Here is a 14110-nt window from a genome sequence, read left to right on the forward strand (position 1 = left end):
TCCTCAATTTAAAAAAAAAAAATCAAAGTCTCTCTCAATTTTTTTATCCAATTCAGCTGATGTTATTTAGATTGGAACGGTGATTGAACCATTCAAGTCACCGTTAGTTCATCAGTTTGATCGGTTCAATCAGTTTAATTAAAAAATTATAAAAATTCAAAAACCAAATTCAATCGGTTCATACCAATTCCTGATCCAACTGGTTCAAAGCACCCTTCACATCAATATTCGACCATTCTTGATCGAACCGATTCAATCTAATTCAAACAATATTGCCTTTGATAATTTTGACTAGAGTAACACTTTGATCAAAGTTGACAATTAAAAACTAACAACAATACCGATATGACGGCATCATGTCAGCCAATAAATGCTAACATGACGACCCATGTTAATAAAAATATATATTTTTTAAAAATAATTTCGAAATGAATATGAGCAAACGCAACATCCACCAATAATTATATCAGTTGTTAATTTTTAATTGTTAACATGGTTAAAATTATTAATCGGACTAAATTGAATGAAAAACGAGAGATTAATTAATTTTTTTCGAAATATTTTTTTATCTAAAAAAGAAAAAAATTTCTTTCGGAATTCACATTTATATCCTAAAGCCTAAAATGAATGACGTGTTTCCTGCATGACTTGTTCTCAGCGCTGAATTTCCGAAGGCAGAGTGTAAGCATTTTTGTCTCCCACATGATAATGGAAAGATAAATCGTGATGATGACGCTAAGCGGTTTCACAGATATCAAACCATCGACAGCATGCCAACACTTGAATCCCTGTGCAACCTAATCATGGAAGAGAGAACGATTAGAATAATTGATAAAAAAATAAAATCCTCCTATCAAGATTTCTGATACGTTGATGGACTAAAAGATTGGTCTTCTCTCCTCCATTAAGTATTCTAAACAAAGATGGATTCCGGCAATGGTGTTTATGGAGTTTAAAGCTTTTAGAAGTTCATGAACTAATACATGATCCTCAATAGCATAAGCCATTAGCCCATTACAGTATTTCCAACAGCAGAGCTCCTTCAATTCAAAGCATTGATGGCTATATGAATGAAGGTCATTTGTTCTTCCACCTACATCCTCTAAGCATACATTGATGGAAGTGAAAAGGGAAAGTGAAGAATTTATAAAGGGTGAAACTTGCCTTTTCGGGCTTTTGCCCAAAATCCCAAATTCCAATAATGTTGTTTACATAATAATCGGTTCATATAACTAAATAAAAAACTTAAAAATACATCGTAAAAAAAGGATAAAATGTGTAGTAGTAGATGTCGGGGAGAGATGGTGCCCACGTCATTAAAGGGTGACATAATAGCTTCTCTCTTACTTGTCAGCTGCAAAGTTGAAGCCTTGATTGAATTTACAATGCCCTTTCAACGAACTCCTTATTTCAAGGACAAGGTCTGGTTTTTTTTTTTTTTTTTTTTGGTTTTGTTTTCTTCTTTTGTCTTTGTTTTGTATTGTTTTTTTCTTTTAGCTGTTTTTCGAGTCTGATTTTTGTTCTTGTGCTTCAACTTTCAAAGAATTCTGGGGCAAAGGCATGGGTTTGTTTCGTAAACTCTTTTACAAGAAGCCACCTGATGGCCTTCTGGAGATCTGTGAACGTGTTCATGGTGTGTTTTCTCCTCTTCCCTTTGTTTCATTTCATGTTCTTTCCTCTTTATATATATAATTGGGATTATGGATAGCTAAAAATAGAAATTCAATGTATATATTTGATTCTGGAAAAATTGGTCACTCAGGAAATGATTAGTATTTAGGTGATTAGATATGAATTTTGAAAAGATTGCTGCTTTTTAGATTCTGGGTTCTGTTTGGTTGGTTAGAAAATTTGGGAACAAAATTGGAAGTTTGCATTTTGAATTCTCTGTTTAAAGTGTAAGAGCATATAGGGTAATTTTATGACTTGAAATAGTAGCTGACAAAATGTGTGCTATGGTGGCAAATAGTTTTTGATTGCTGCTTCACTATTGATGCTTGGGAAGAAGAAAACTACAAAGTCCATGTAAATGGAATAGTTAATAATCTTCATGGTCACTTCCCGGACGCTTCATTCTTGGTCTTTAATTTCCGCGAAGGAGAAAGCAAAAGCTATATGGCCGAATTACTATCCGAGTACGATATGACAATAATGGATTACCCTTGTCAGTATGAAGGGTGTCCATTAATCGCAATGGAGGTGCTCCACCATTTCTTGAGATCATGCGAAAGTTGGCTTTCACTTGATCAGAACAATTTGTTACTAATGCATTGCGAGCGGGGTGGTTGGCCGGTTTTGGCTTTCATGTTGGCTGCATTGCTTATATATAGGAAGCAGTATAGCGGAGAGCAGAAGACATTGGACATGATATACAAGCAAGCTCCGAGTGAGCGTTTGCAGTTGCTGTCATCCCTGAATCCAGTGCCTTCACAATTGAGGTATCTGCAGTATGTCTCGAGGAGGAATGTAGCTGCTGCGTGGCCTCCATTGGACCGAGCTCTAACCTTGGATTGTGTAATTCTTAGACAAATTCCAAATGTTGATGGAGAGGGAGGTTGCCGCCCGGTATTTAGAATACATGGACAGGATCCTTTTCTTGTTGCTGATAAAGTTCCAAAACTTTTGTACTCAACCCCCAAAAGAAGCAAATATGTCCGGTATTATAAGCAGGTAATATCATGGCCTTGCTCTTGAAATTCAACTTGGGGAGTTATGCTCTAATATCAGTGAAAAGTCATTATTCTTTTTAAATAAATCTACTTAATATGTATGGACTCATGTCAACGTGTTGTTTTATATGCTTGCTCATATTGTCACATCCTCTTTCGTATGTGCCTGTTGTTGGATTCTACTCCAGAGCAAGTGATTGCTTAACATCTTACTATTTTTTTTGCAGAAAGAGTGTGCGCTTGTTAAAATTGACATAAATTGCCATGTTCAAGGTGATATTGTGGTTGAGTGTATCAACTTGAGTGAGAAGGAAAGAGAGAAGATGATATTCAGGGTTGTGTTTAACTCAGCTTTTATTAGATCAAACATTTTGATGCTCAATCGTGATGAAATTGATGTGTTGTGGGATGCTAAGGATCAGTTTCCAAAAGAATTTAGAGCTGAGGTATCTATATCATTTGCTTGCAATTTTTTTCTTCCTTTTTTTTGCCCTAATAAAAGGTTACCTTGTTGGTGAAGATACTTTTCTCGGAAATGGATGCTGCTGCTTCCATTACTTCCATGGATAATTTTTGCTTTGAAGAGAAAGAAGGACTTCCTATAGAAGCATTTGCCAAAGTTCAAGAAATGTTTAGTAATGTTGACTGGTTGGATCCCAGGTCAGATGCTGCATATAATATACTTCAACAAATGGGTGCATCAGCCCAAGAAAAGTCCGACAGTGAGCGGAATAGCAGTGTTGACAGCCCTCGGTTTGGGAGATTAAGTCCTAGAAAGCTTTCGGATGAAAAAAAACTGTCATCATTACCAGGTAGCCCGAGGAGTCCGACAACTATGGGTCTGAAGACTCTGGTTTCAGCACCCTCAGAAAAGTCATCTCTTGATTCTGAAGCACGTGAGGAGGCTGAGCCCCAGGACTCTCAAATTGCACCATCCAGTCAGCCTGATGCCCCACAGTCTGCGGAGATAGCCAAAGATCAGCCTTCAGAGGTTTCCACTTCTATGTCCTCTCCAGCTTCGGCAGCAACTTCAACCGTGACAGCTCCTTTAGCACTGGCTGGCAAGGAGGACCAAGTGATCCCTACTGCCAAATCTCCACTTTCTAAAACATCACCTGCCAAGGAGGACCCTGAGGTTAGAGTGATCTCTCCCGCTACATCTCTACCTCCAACCCCACATGTTCAAGAGAATCAAACTATCAGCGACATACCTACAGAAGCATCGGCATCTTTGGAGGAAAGTTTAGCTCAGAGAGCAACAACTCCAGCAGCACGAACACCTTCTCCTGCATCTCCTTTGAGTAAAACTGAAGTTGGTAAAGATGGACCTCCTGCAGTTCCTCCTCCAGCACCGGTTATAGCTGAGTCTCCTGTTGCTGCCCCTTCACCTCCTCAAGTTTCACCTTTTAAGGAAGATGTAGCTTCTACGGCTGCTCCTCCTCCTCATCCATCACCTCCTCTTCATTCCAAGCAAGAAGCAAGTCCAGCTGCTTCATCATTAGTACCCCCAACCCCGCCGCCACCACCACCGACCCCAACTGATGTCTCATCAGCAAACCCAGCAGCACCCCCACTCTCACCCTCACCTTCACCCTCAACTGGTTCATCATCAGCACCCCCACCCCCACCACCGCCACCAACTACTGGTTCATCATCAGCACCCCCACCCCCACCACCCCCACTCACAACTGGTTCATCATCAGCACCCCCGCCACCCCCTGCTCCTTTTGGTAAGAAGACAGGTGGTGGACCTTCAGCTCCTGCACCACCACCTTTGCTTTCTTCTGCAAATTCAAAGAACAAACTTCTTTCACGTTCTGGTAATTCAAAGAATGACAAGAAACTAAAGCCACTGCATTGGCTGAAGTTATCCAGAGCTGTGCAGGGAAGCCTATGGGCTGAAGCACAAAAAACGGGTGAAGCTTCCAAGTATGTGCCGCTCTGCTAAGTTTGGATTTTTCTTTTGAAATTTGCGGTGTCCTTTTAAGTCTTATGGAGCAGTTAACACTCTTTGTAGGACTCCTGAGATTGACATATCAGAGCTAGAGAATCTATTCTCAGCAGCTGCTCCTAATACAGATCGTGGTAATAAACAAGGTTCACGTACAGCAAAAGGACCAAAAACTGAAATAGTGCAACTGGTAATGCATTTTCTAAAAAGGTTCATTTTCTTGTTTCATAGATGTTACCATCCATCTGTAGTTATAACTTTACATACTAAGCAGTTTAACTTTTGTATAAATTTATCCTTTATTAAATATTAAGTGCAGTTTTTATCCACCTGTTTGTCATTGCTTATTTGCTTCATTGCCATAGAAAAAAAAAGCATTTTAATACTGCTCCAAATTGGAAACTTGGTGCAGATAAGCAATGATAGATACTCATACATGAATTGGAAACTTGGTATGGTGCAGATAAGAAATGCTTTCAGTCTGATTCATGCTCACACATGAACGAAGACTTTATAGTTTATACCATCAGCTGTTTGATGATGATTGCCATATCATGAACCTAATCGTTATATATAGAGTATGCTTTTTTTTAGTACTTGTTCCTTCTTGCAGATTGACCACAGACGTGCATACAATTGTGAAATCATGCTTTCAAAAGTGAAAGTGCCCTTGCCTGAGTTAATGGTAGGTTGAATGGTATTATTTACAGCATGCAATTATTTACTTACCTAAAATTGTTGCTCTAAAACCTTATGTTTGGATAGTTTTAATCCTAAAATCAACTGCAAACTCATATCCTAGCAGTAGAGTGATTTTTCCATATTACCGATTTGTTGCTTATTCATCTTAACACCTCTTTCTCTTTATTTTTAACAAATGTACATGTAAGAACTCTGGCCTTCATACTGTCCAATGTTTTAGATTGTTTCAAATGTCACTAAGTTCTGATGGACAGTGAAAAGCTTAGCTCATATGATCCTTAAGGAGAAAAGCGTGCTGTAATTTCAGGATACCAAGGGAACTGCTGTTATATTAGTGTAGGATGTACTCAAACAATATGGATATTCATATTGGTCTTTAATAATATGGGTGTCCACTCAATAAGCTTAAATATCAAATTGCACGCACAAATGCATCTTACCAAAAAGGAAATGGTTGTGCTGTGTGGATATGGTTAATGATGAAATTAGAGATGAATACTCTAATGTATTGAGGAAAAAACTCTCTCAAAGTATATATTTCTTATAAATGTGTACAACTATATATACATGTAGGATTTAACAACTTAGGAAATAATATCTCTTAATTAGAATCTCTAAAAATATCTGTTGTAATCTCTAAATATACTATTTAATAATATCAAATAATCAAATTAACTCAACACTTCTCCTCAAGTTGGTGCATAGATGTCTCGCATGCCTAACTTGCAAAGAAGATTATGATAAGTCTTATAGTTGAGCCCTTTAGTAAAAACATCAACCAACTGTTTTTCGGATGCTAGGTAAGATAGACTTAAGACACCATTAGCTACTTTTTCCTTGATAAAATGACAATCTATTTCGATGTGTTTGGTTCTATCGTGCTGTACTTGATTTTGAGCTATGCTCATGGCCATCTTGTTGTCATAGTACAAGGTTGATCCATTTTCATTCAAAAACTTCAGCTCTTCTAATACTCAGCCTCTGCACTTGATCGAGCCACAATACTTTGTTTCTTGCTCCTCCAAGTGACTAAGTTTCCTCCCTCAATAGTACAATAACCCATTATAGACATTCTGTCATCAAGAGAGCCAGCCCAATCTGCATCTGTAAATACTTCTATCTTGAGATGACTATTTTTTTAGAAGAGAATACCTTTACTCAATTTAGACTTCAAATAGCACAACATTCACAATACTGCCTGCATATGAGCTTTGAGAGGATCATGCATAAACTGGCTTACCAAACTAACAGCATAGGCTATATCAGGTCGACTATGAGCGAGATAAATTAAACGTCCGACAAGTTTCTGATATCTCCCTTTATCCATCATTTCACCTATTCCTGCTTGTAACTTGTGATTACTCTCACTAGGTGATTCTGCTGGTTTGCAACCTAACATGCCAATATCTATCAAAAGATATAAGACATATTTTCTTTGGGAAATAAAAATTCTCTCTTTCAATCTGGCCACTTCTATTTCGAGGAAATATTGTAACTTTCCCAAATCTTTGATTTTGAATTCTTAAGCCAATTGTTTTTAAGCCGACCCATTTTTTCCTAGTCATCTCCTGCCATAATTATGTCATCAACATAAACTATAAGGAGAGTAGTCTTACCCTTGAGATGTTTTATAAAGAGGGTATGATCAATATTACTTTGTAGATAGCCAAACGACACCAGAGTCTTACTAAATCTATCAAACTAGGCTCTGGGAGATTGCTTTAGTCCATATAAGGTCTTTTTCAATTTACATACTTTCCCTTAAGTATCTTTATCCTCGAATCCTAGAGGAACTTTCATATACACTTTTTCTTTCAGGTCTCCATGTATTGACGCACATGATAAAAGGACCCTAATGTGTTCAATTTAGCAACTGGAGCAAATGTTTCTTAATAATCCACTCCATATGTCTAACTGAATCCTTGCTCTACTAATCTGGCTTTGAGTCTTTCAATTGAACCATTAGCCTTATACTTGATAGTGAACGCCCATTTACAACTAACCAATTTCTGCCCATCAGGAGGATTAACTAGTTCCCACGCCTCATTTTTTGCTAAAGCCCTCATTTCTTCAATCATAGCCTTCTTCCATCTTGGATCAATGATAGCCTCTCTCCAATACTGTGGAATAGATATAGAGAACAAAGACAAAGCAAAAGCTCTATAAGATGGGGATAAGGAATCATAAGAGACAAAGTCAGAATATAAAGTGCAAGTTCTAACACCTTTTCGTTGGGGAATCAGTAGCAACTTGAGGTAAAGAAGACTCACCTGATAGTGAAGAGTCAAGGCATAAAGTAGATTGTATGATGGTATCTTATTTCTTGCATTTTCTAGTGTATGTCCGTAGATCAAGCCTATCTAACAACCGTCCACTAGTCTTCTCTTGAACCAAATTCTTAGCTAGAACTAAATTCTCACTAGAAAGAGTAACAGAACAAGGTGTCATCTCTTCATTTTCAATAACCTCCCTCTGAAGAGATGATTGTGATGAAGAAAAGTAGGATTCATCCTCACAAAATGTTACATCCATACTTACATAATACTTCCTAGGTGGCGGATGATAACATTTGTAATTCTGTTATATGGAAGAGTATTCAATGAAAACACATTTAACTGCGTAAGGATCCAGCTTTCTTCCATGTCGAAGATGAACGAAGCAAACATAACCAAAGACCTTTGGTAAAATTGGGTAATCCATCTTGCCCTGTAAAGTTTCTATAGGGCTTTTAAAATCAATGACCCGAAAAGGGATATGATTAATGAGATAAGCCGCAACCAAAATTGCATCTCCCCAATAAGGCTTTGGGAGATTCATAGTGAACATAAGTGATCTAGCAGCCTCCAAAAGATGCCGATTTATTCTTTCAACAACACCATTTTAAGCACTTGTACCTAGACAATTGGTCTGATGCAAAATCCCATATGATTCCAAATAATCATTAAAGTTATACTCGGTTCCGTTATCAATTCGCAAAATTTTAACCTTAGCATCCAACTGATTAGTAATCAATTTATGAAAAGAATGAAAACACAAAAAAGCATCACTTTTGGATTTTAATAAAATATCTATGTCATCCAAGTGCAACAGTCAATAAAAGTAACAAACCAACTATTACCAGATAAAAAAGTAATGCGAGTAGTGCCCCAAACATCCGAATGAATAATCTCAAAAGGAACAGTACTTCTATTATTACGGAAATGATAATTATTTCTTATATACTTAGCAAACTCAAGGGCATCACAAACTAAAGAGTTTAACTGAGTTCTTGAAAACAAATTAGGAAGCATCTTGGCAAGAACAGTAAATGATGGATCTCCTAACCGCCTCCACTAAATTATCTTCTGGTTGACATCTTTATTGTCTCCAAATAATGCTTGAGATATACTAGGCTATCGATTTAGAAGATATAAGCCATCACACAATCTACCATTGCCAACCGTTTTCCCTGTCTGGAGGTCCTGAAAGACATAGTGATCAGAAAAGAATTCAAGTTTACAATTGAAGGCTTTAATGATAGTACTAACAGATAAAAAGTTAATCAAAAATTTAGGGACATGGAGGACAGAGTACAAAGTGATATTGGGAGTACAAACAATAGAACATGTTCCAGAGATGAAGGTAAGGGAGCCATCAGCTAATCGCATACTATCTTTAGATGGACAAGTAGTATAGTTAAATAAGCTTTTGTTTGATCCTCTCATATGTCTGTTCGCATTGGAATCAATAATCCAAAAATCAGAAGTAGATGGAGCAGTTAAAACAGTACCTAAGTTCAAATGATTAAACTTGGCAATCGAGGTAGAGTCCAATTGAGACAAAAAGCGTCGAAGATGTTAAATCTCGTCCGAGGTAAAACTTTCAACATAAGTGGACTTATTCTCTATTGTCACAGAGTATAACAAATTTGCCAGAGGCCGAGATAACAAATTTGCCTAAGGCCGAGAATTACCCCCTCATTTTCCACGACCACAAATGGGACGACCATGCAACTTCCAGCACGAATCTTTAGTGTGCCGAGGCTTACCACAGTAGTCACACGTCAAGTGATCCTAGGTAGACTTACCACCCGATGGACCATCCTGGTTAGCAATAAGGCCAGCATTCTTTAAAGGTGGATTATAGAGCATAACACCACGACAACTCTCCTTCTGTTGTACATAGGAGTATGACATATAAAGAGAAGGGAACGGTGTCTTGCCAAGAACTTGAGCCCGAATCTGATCATACTTAGTATTCAACTCAGCCAAGAAATCAAAAGCATATTCTTTTTCCACCATCTTTTGAAATTTTTCGGCATCCTTGGCACAATTCACTTGAAAATCTTGATAATAATCAAGTTCCTGCCACAACTCACTTAATTCAGCAAAATATTGAGAAATTGTTAGCTCTCCTTATTTTGTACCATGGACCTTATTACGAATCTCAAAAATTTGTGCATCATTCCCAACAAGAGAGTAGGTAAGAGCAGTAGCATTTCAAATCTTTTCCGCAATATCAAGCAACAAATAGGTTTTGGAAATATGGGGTTGCATAGAGTTGATAAGTCATGCCATAATAAGAGAGTTAGTTGAATCCCACTGACTAAAGGTTAAATCAGTGAGTTCAAATTTCGACAATTTACCAGTGAGGTACCCTTGCGAGCCACGAGCCTTGATAAACAACAAGTAGGACCTTGACCAAGCAAAGTAAGTATATCCATCAAGCTGCACAGGTCTAATTTGCAATAAGGGATTATCGGTTAGAATCACGAGTTTCTCGTCTGTAGACATAATGCTGGGAAAAAAACAACTAACCCCCAAAAAAAAAATCTGCTTGCACAATTAGAACAAAAATACCAAAAAAAAAAACACCAAATATAGCCCACACAAAAAACTTAGCCAAAAACACACCACCATTTAGAGGAAAATGACCGAAAGAGAGCAGAGAGCACACGTTGGCAGCAGGTGGAATCCACGCGCGGTGCATGAAACGGAGAAACAGAAGCTTGCGATGGGGGTAGGGCCCACACGTCGGTCTTCTGGTCACCGAAGTTTGGGGTTTTGCCAGTGTGTGGATTCCAACTCCAATGGTAGGGGCGGTGAGAAGAAAAAATAAGGCTAGGGTGGAAAGAACCAAATTTGTGTTTCTAGGGTTTGTGGGAAAAAAAATTTAATCAGAAAAAAAATTCTAAAAAATCGGATCAAAAATCTATTACCATGATGAAATTAGAGATGAATAGTCTAATATTGAGGAAAAACACTCTCTCAAAGTATATATTTCTTATACATATAGGATTTAACAACTAAGGATACTATTTAATATCAGCTGTAATCTCTAAGGATACTATTTAATAATATCAAATAATTAAAGATTCTCAATATAGAATAGTCAAAGATTCTCTACAGTTAACAATATCTCCTGCTTGTTAGCTTATGCTATTTACTGAAACTGTTGCAGAGTTCGGTTCTCACCTTGGAGGAATCAGCATTAGATGTTGACCAGGTTGATAACCTCATAAAATTTTGTCCTACCAAAGAGGAGATGGAACTACTGAAGGTGAAATGAATTATTATTCAAATAATAAATTTTTAAAATTCTTCATCATATTAACATTAGACTTGATGCTCTCCAATCATATGCCTACGGTGCAGTCAAAACATCTTATACTAGTATTATCTTTTCCATGAGTTTAATTGCATTCATAACTCCTTGTTCAGGGCTACACTGGAGACAAAGATAAGTTGGGAAAATGTGAACAGGTATGTAGGATTTGATGACCTCCGTCGTGAATTATTCAATCGAGCTATGATATTTAATGACAAACTACATAACCACCATGGTTCAGCTTCCATAGCAGCTCATTGCTGAGAATGAAAGTTTTACTTACTATCTTCTTTTCGCTAATTAGCTACACTCTCGTATCAATATGTTTCATGGACCTCTGAAACAGTTCTTCTTGGAGCTAATGAAAGTCCCGAGAGTGGAATCCAAGCTCAGGGTATTCTCTTTTAAGATTCAGTTTCGCTCCCAGGTTTGATCCTGAATCAGTATCCAAATTGAAGAGTTGCTAAATGTTATTTGCTTATCATTGTTATTTATCTGGACTTGAAACTATCCTTTAGGTTTCTGACCTTAGGCACAGCCTCAACATTGTAAACTCTACAGCAGAGGAGGCAAGTTATACATTATTTTTGCCTGCATTCATTTTTTACGGAACACCTTTCGCTATCCGAAGATTGATATTGCATTAATGTCGGAACTTCTTTTATCAGATCAGAAATTCTGTCAAATTGAAGAGAATAATGCAGACAATTCTTTCATTAGGAAATGCTTTGAATCAAGGAACCGCAAGGGGTGAGTTAACTATGATTTGGCTGGTAATGGAACAATGCTAATGCACTATCATACATTCATATCATCAAATATTATCCAATGTCTGTGCGATTGCTTTAGGTTCTGCTATCGGATTTAAGTTGGACAGCCTTCTTAAACTAACAGATACACGTGCACGGAACAACAAGATGACTCTCATGCATTACCTTTGTAAGGTAGGATTTCTTGTGACCGTAACAAAACCTGTTCTTTCTCGACTTTAAAGCCTATATGAAACTTGCAGTGATTTTAAAGTATGTATTTGATTTTAATCTGGTAACTAGATGTAAAAAGTCTTAACATATTGAGTTGGTCATAATAATTCTGAATAATAAATCGTAGGTGCTTGCTGATAAGCTTCCAGTTGTACTTGATTTTTCGAAAGATGTTTCGAGTTTAGAACCAGCAGCAAAGGTATGTTACTCGTTCTTAATGCAAATAGTTTTAAAATATTCAAGTTATAGATAGCATCTTGTCTCTAACATGCGGATTTCCTTTAGATACAACTGAAATTTTTGGCAGAGGAAATGCAAGCCATAAGCAAAGGATTGGAGAAAGTTGTTCAGGAACTGTCGAGTTCCGAAAATGATGGACCTGTGTCGGATAGCTTTCGTGAGGTATTTTAAGAATATAAAACACCTACATGTACATACACATATACATATTTCTTTTTGATTGTCCTTTTGTTTTTCAGAAATTGAAAGAGTTCCTTTGTTTTGCCGAAGCCGAAGTGAGATCCCTGGCTTCATTATATTCCGGGGTGGTATGTCTCTTGCTTTGTTGCAAACAATGGCATTCTTACAAGTTACAACCATTCACCATATTAAACCGTCCTTACCTGGGTTCTATATCGACAGGGTAGAAATGTGGATGCATTGATTCTTTATTTCGGAGAAGATCCAGCTCGATGTTCCTTCGAACAAGGTATTTGATCGAAAAAGTAAAAACCTTCAACTTTTGTATCTCTCTTTGTTCACTAGCTTATGAGGCTTGGAATGTGCTTTCTTTGTGATATTGTAGTTACTTCAACTCTACTAAATTTTGTGAGGATGTTTAACAAAGCTCACGATGAGAACTGCAAGCAGCTCGAACAAGAAATGAAAAAATCGGCGGAAAACGATAAGTCGAAGATGCAGGATGAATCGAAAAACATATTACAAACTTCTATCAAAAGCAACAATGTTAAATGATTCAAACATCAGCAAAAACTGCCTTCTTTTCCCGAGAGACGGCAGGGGCAACCGAACGATGACGGTGTAGGAATTCTTGTCGAGAACCGATACATCATCAAGTGAAATGTAAATATCAAAGTGCTGCATTTCACCACAAACTCGATGCTTCTCAAAGGCAAGCCTTATACTAACTCATACCGATCCATTTTTCCGCCATTTCCCGAGTTTTGTTTACCTTAATACTAATCACTGACTTTGGTCTTTTTATCATTTTCTTTTTGTTGTTGAAGCAGAGATGGGGAGTTAAAGTTAAACTACTCAGCTACTATAGATCAACTTGTAAACTAATCCACTCAAAGAACTAGTAAGTAGTTTTTCAAGAAAGATTCTGGGGATTGTGAATCTCATTTTTCGTTTCCCTCATCAAAAAAATTTTGTTTATTATTCTATTCTTTTTAATTTGATTTCTTATGAACTTAACAAATAATTGTAGAAACTCTATATGATTATTATCTGCCATATTTACTGATGGGGCTCTTATAAATAGCTGTATGTACAAGTGGGTTGAAACTTGTGCATTAACATATATTCAGCATTGCTTATTTTCTGGGGAAAAAAAACGTATAACTTTCTCGGAAATTTTCAGCTAATACCGATGGTGTTAGACTTTGGGATTTTCATGAAACACGTTGTAAAAAAAGAATTATTACACCCAAACACGTTACAAATTTAGATTGGATGAAACCGGTGTCGGTGGAAAAATAAGAGTAAAAAAAAAAACCTTTAAATTTGTACATATATATGAAGGCAGTAGGCAGCTGTTTGCATGAAATGTCTGTCGTGACATGCTTTTTAAAATAGAAAGACACCTTTCAATTTATCAGCTTTTTTCATGTACGTACTGGATTCCGGCACTCGCCCCTTACGCCAGACTTTTCTCTATGTGTAAGCTTTTTTTTTTTTTTTTTAAACCTGGATTTTGAGAAATTATGTACGATTTAGTATCTGTAATTTAATAGGGTAATTTTATATTTTATAATTTTAAATTTTGAAATTTCAATTTTATGTGATTAAATTTTGTTTTTTAATTATTGTAGTCATGGGGCTGAAAAAATTTTTATTTATTTTAAATTAATAAAAATAAAATTATATTTTAACCCTAAAATGATAAAATTTAATTTAATCATTTAAAATACAGATTGTTCAAATGATGAAATTGTATTTTTACAATCATAAAATTAAAATTTAATTTCAACCCCAAT

At 36.6% G+C, this 14110-nt stretch overlaps 2 protein-coding genes across 6 annotated transcripts; one reads left to right on the top strand and one right to left on the bottom strand.

Moving 5' to 3' along the window:
- The first annotated feature begins 638 nt into the window (after window positions 1–638).
- LOC108464600 (formin-like protein 13) lies at window positions 639–13335 on the top strand. Its single transcript, XM_017764965.2, has 19 exons — window positions 639–1421; window positions 1544–1633; window positions 1970–2670; window positions 2897–3115; window positions 3190–4598; window positions 4687–4810; window positions 5234–5305; window positions 10762–10860; window positions 11022–11063; window positions 11255–11335; window positions 11427–11477; window positions 11577–11658; window positions 11758–11852; window positions 12019–12090; window positions 12177–12293; window positions 12371–12439; window positions 12534–12600; window positions 12697–13023; window positions 13142–13335. The coding sequence occupies exons 2-18, from the start codon at window positions 1561–1563 to the stop codon at window positions 12864–12866; spliced, it is 3543 nt and encodes a 1180-aa protein (XP_017620454.2). The 5' UTR covers window positions 639–1421; window positions 1544–1560; the 3' UTR covers window positions 12867–13023; window positions 13142–13335.
- On the bottom strand, window positions 8417–10945 carry LOC108464599 (uncharacterized). Of its 5 annotated transcripts, XM_053024281.1 has the most exons (3): window positions 10776–10945; window positions 10215–10450; window positions 8417–8783 (listed from the first exon to the last, which is right to left on the bottom strand). In XM_053024281.1, the coding sequence occupies exons 1-3, from the start codon at window positions 10818–10820 to the stop codon at window positions 8723–8725; spliced, it is 342 nt and encodes a 113-aa protein (XP_052880241.1). In that variant the 5' UTR covers window positions 10821–10945; the 3' UTR covers window positions 8417–8722. The 5 variants fall into 5 exon arrangements, 1 of the variants encoding a protein (XP_052880241.1); XR_008277373.1 differs by having other exon boundaries at window positions 8417–8774; window positions 10258–10812; XR_008277372.1 differs by having other exon boundaries at window positions 8417–8774; window positions 9275–10812.
- Window positions 13336–14110: the final 775 nt, after the last annotated feature.

This window comes from Gossypium arboreum, chromosome 13, assembly GCF_025698485.1.
Source record: "Gossypium arboreum isolate Shixiya-1 chromosome 13, ASM2569848v2, whole genome shotgun sequence".
Classification (NCBI taxonomy): Eukaryota; Viridiplantae; Streptophyta; class Magnoliopsida; order Malvales; family Malvaceae; genus Gossypium; species Gossypium arboreum.

Bases quoted from the DNA above. Each gene is read 5' to 3' on its own strand.
- LOC108464600 (XM_017764965.2), top strand. From the start codon at position 1,561: ATGGGTTTGTTTCGTAAACTCTTTTACAAGAAGCCACCTGATGGCCTT. The intron at 4,599-4,686 runs GTATGTGCCGCT...CACTCTTTGTAG, and splicing joins AAAACGGGTGAAGCTTCCAA to GACTCCTGAGATTGACATAT. The intron at 11,853-12,018 runs GTAGGATTTCTT...AATAAATCGTAG, and splicing joins TCATGCATTACCTTTGTAAG to GTGCTTGCTGATAAGCTTCC.
- LOC108464599 (XM_053024281.1), bottom strand. From the start codon at position 10,820: ATGAGGTTATCAACCTGGTCAACATCTAATGCTGATTCCTCCAAG. The intron at 10,451-10,775 runs GTGAGAACCGAA...CACAAACCCTAG, and splicing joins CTAATGCTGATTCCTCCAAG to AAACACAAATTTGGTTCTTT. The intron at 8,784-10,214 runs GTGTGTTTTTGG...TATGTCTTTCAG, and splicing joins TCATTTTCCTCTAAATGGTG to GACCTCCAGACAGGGAAAAC.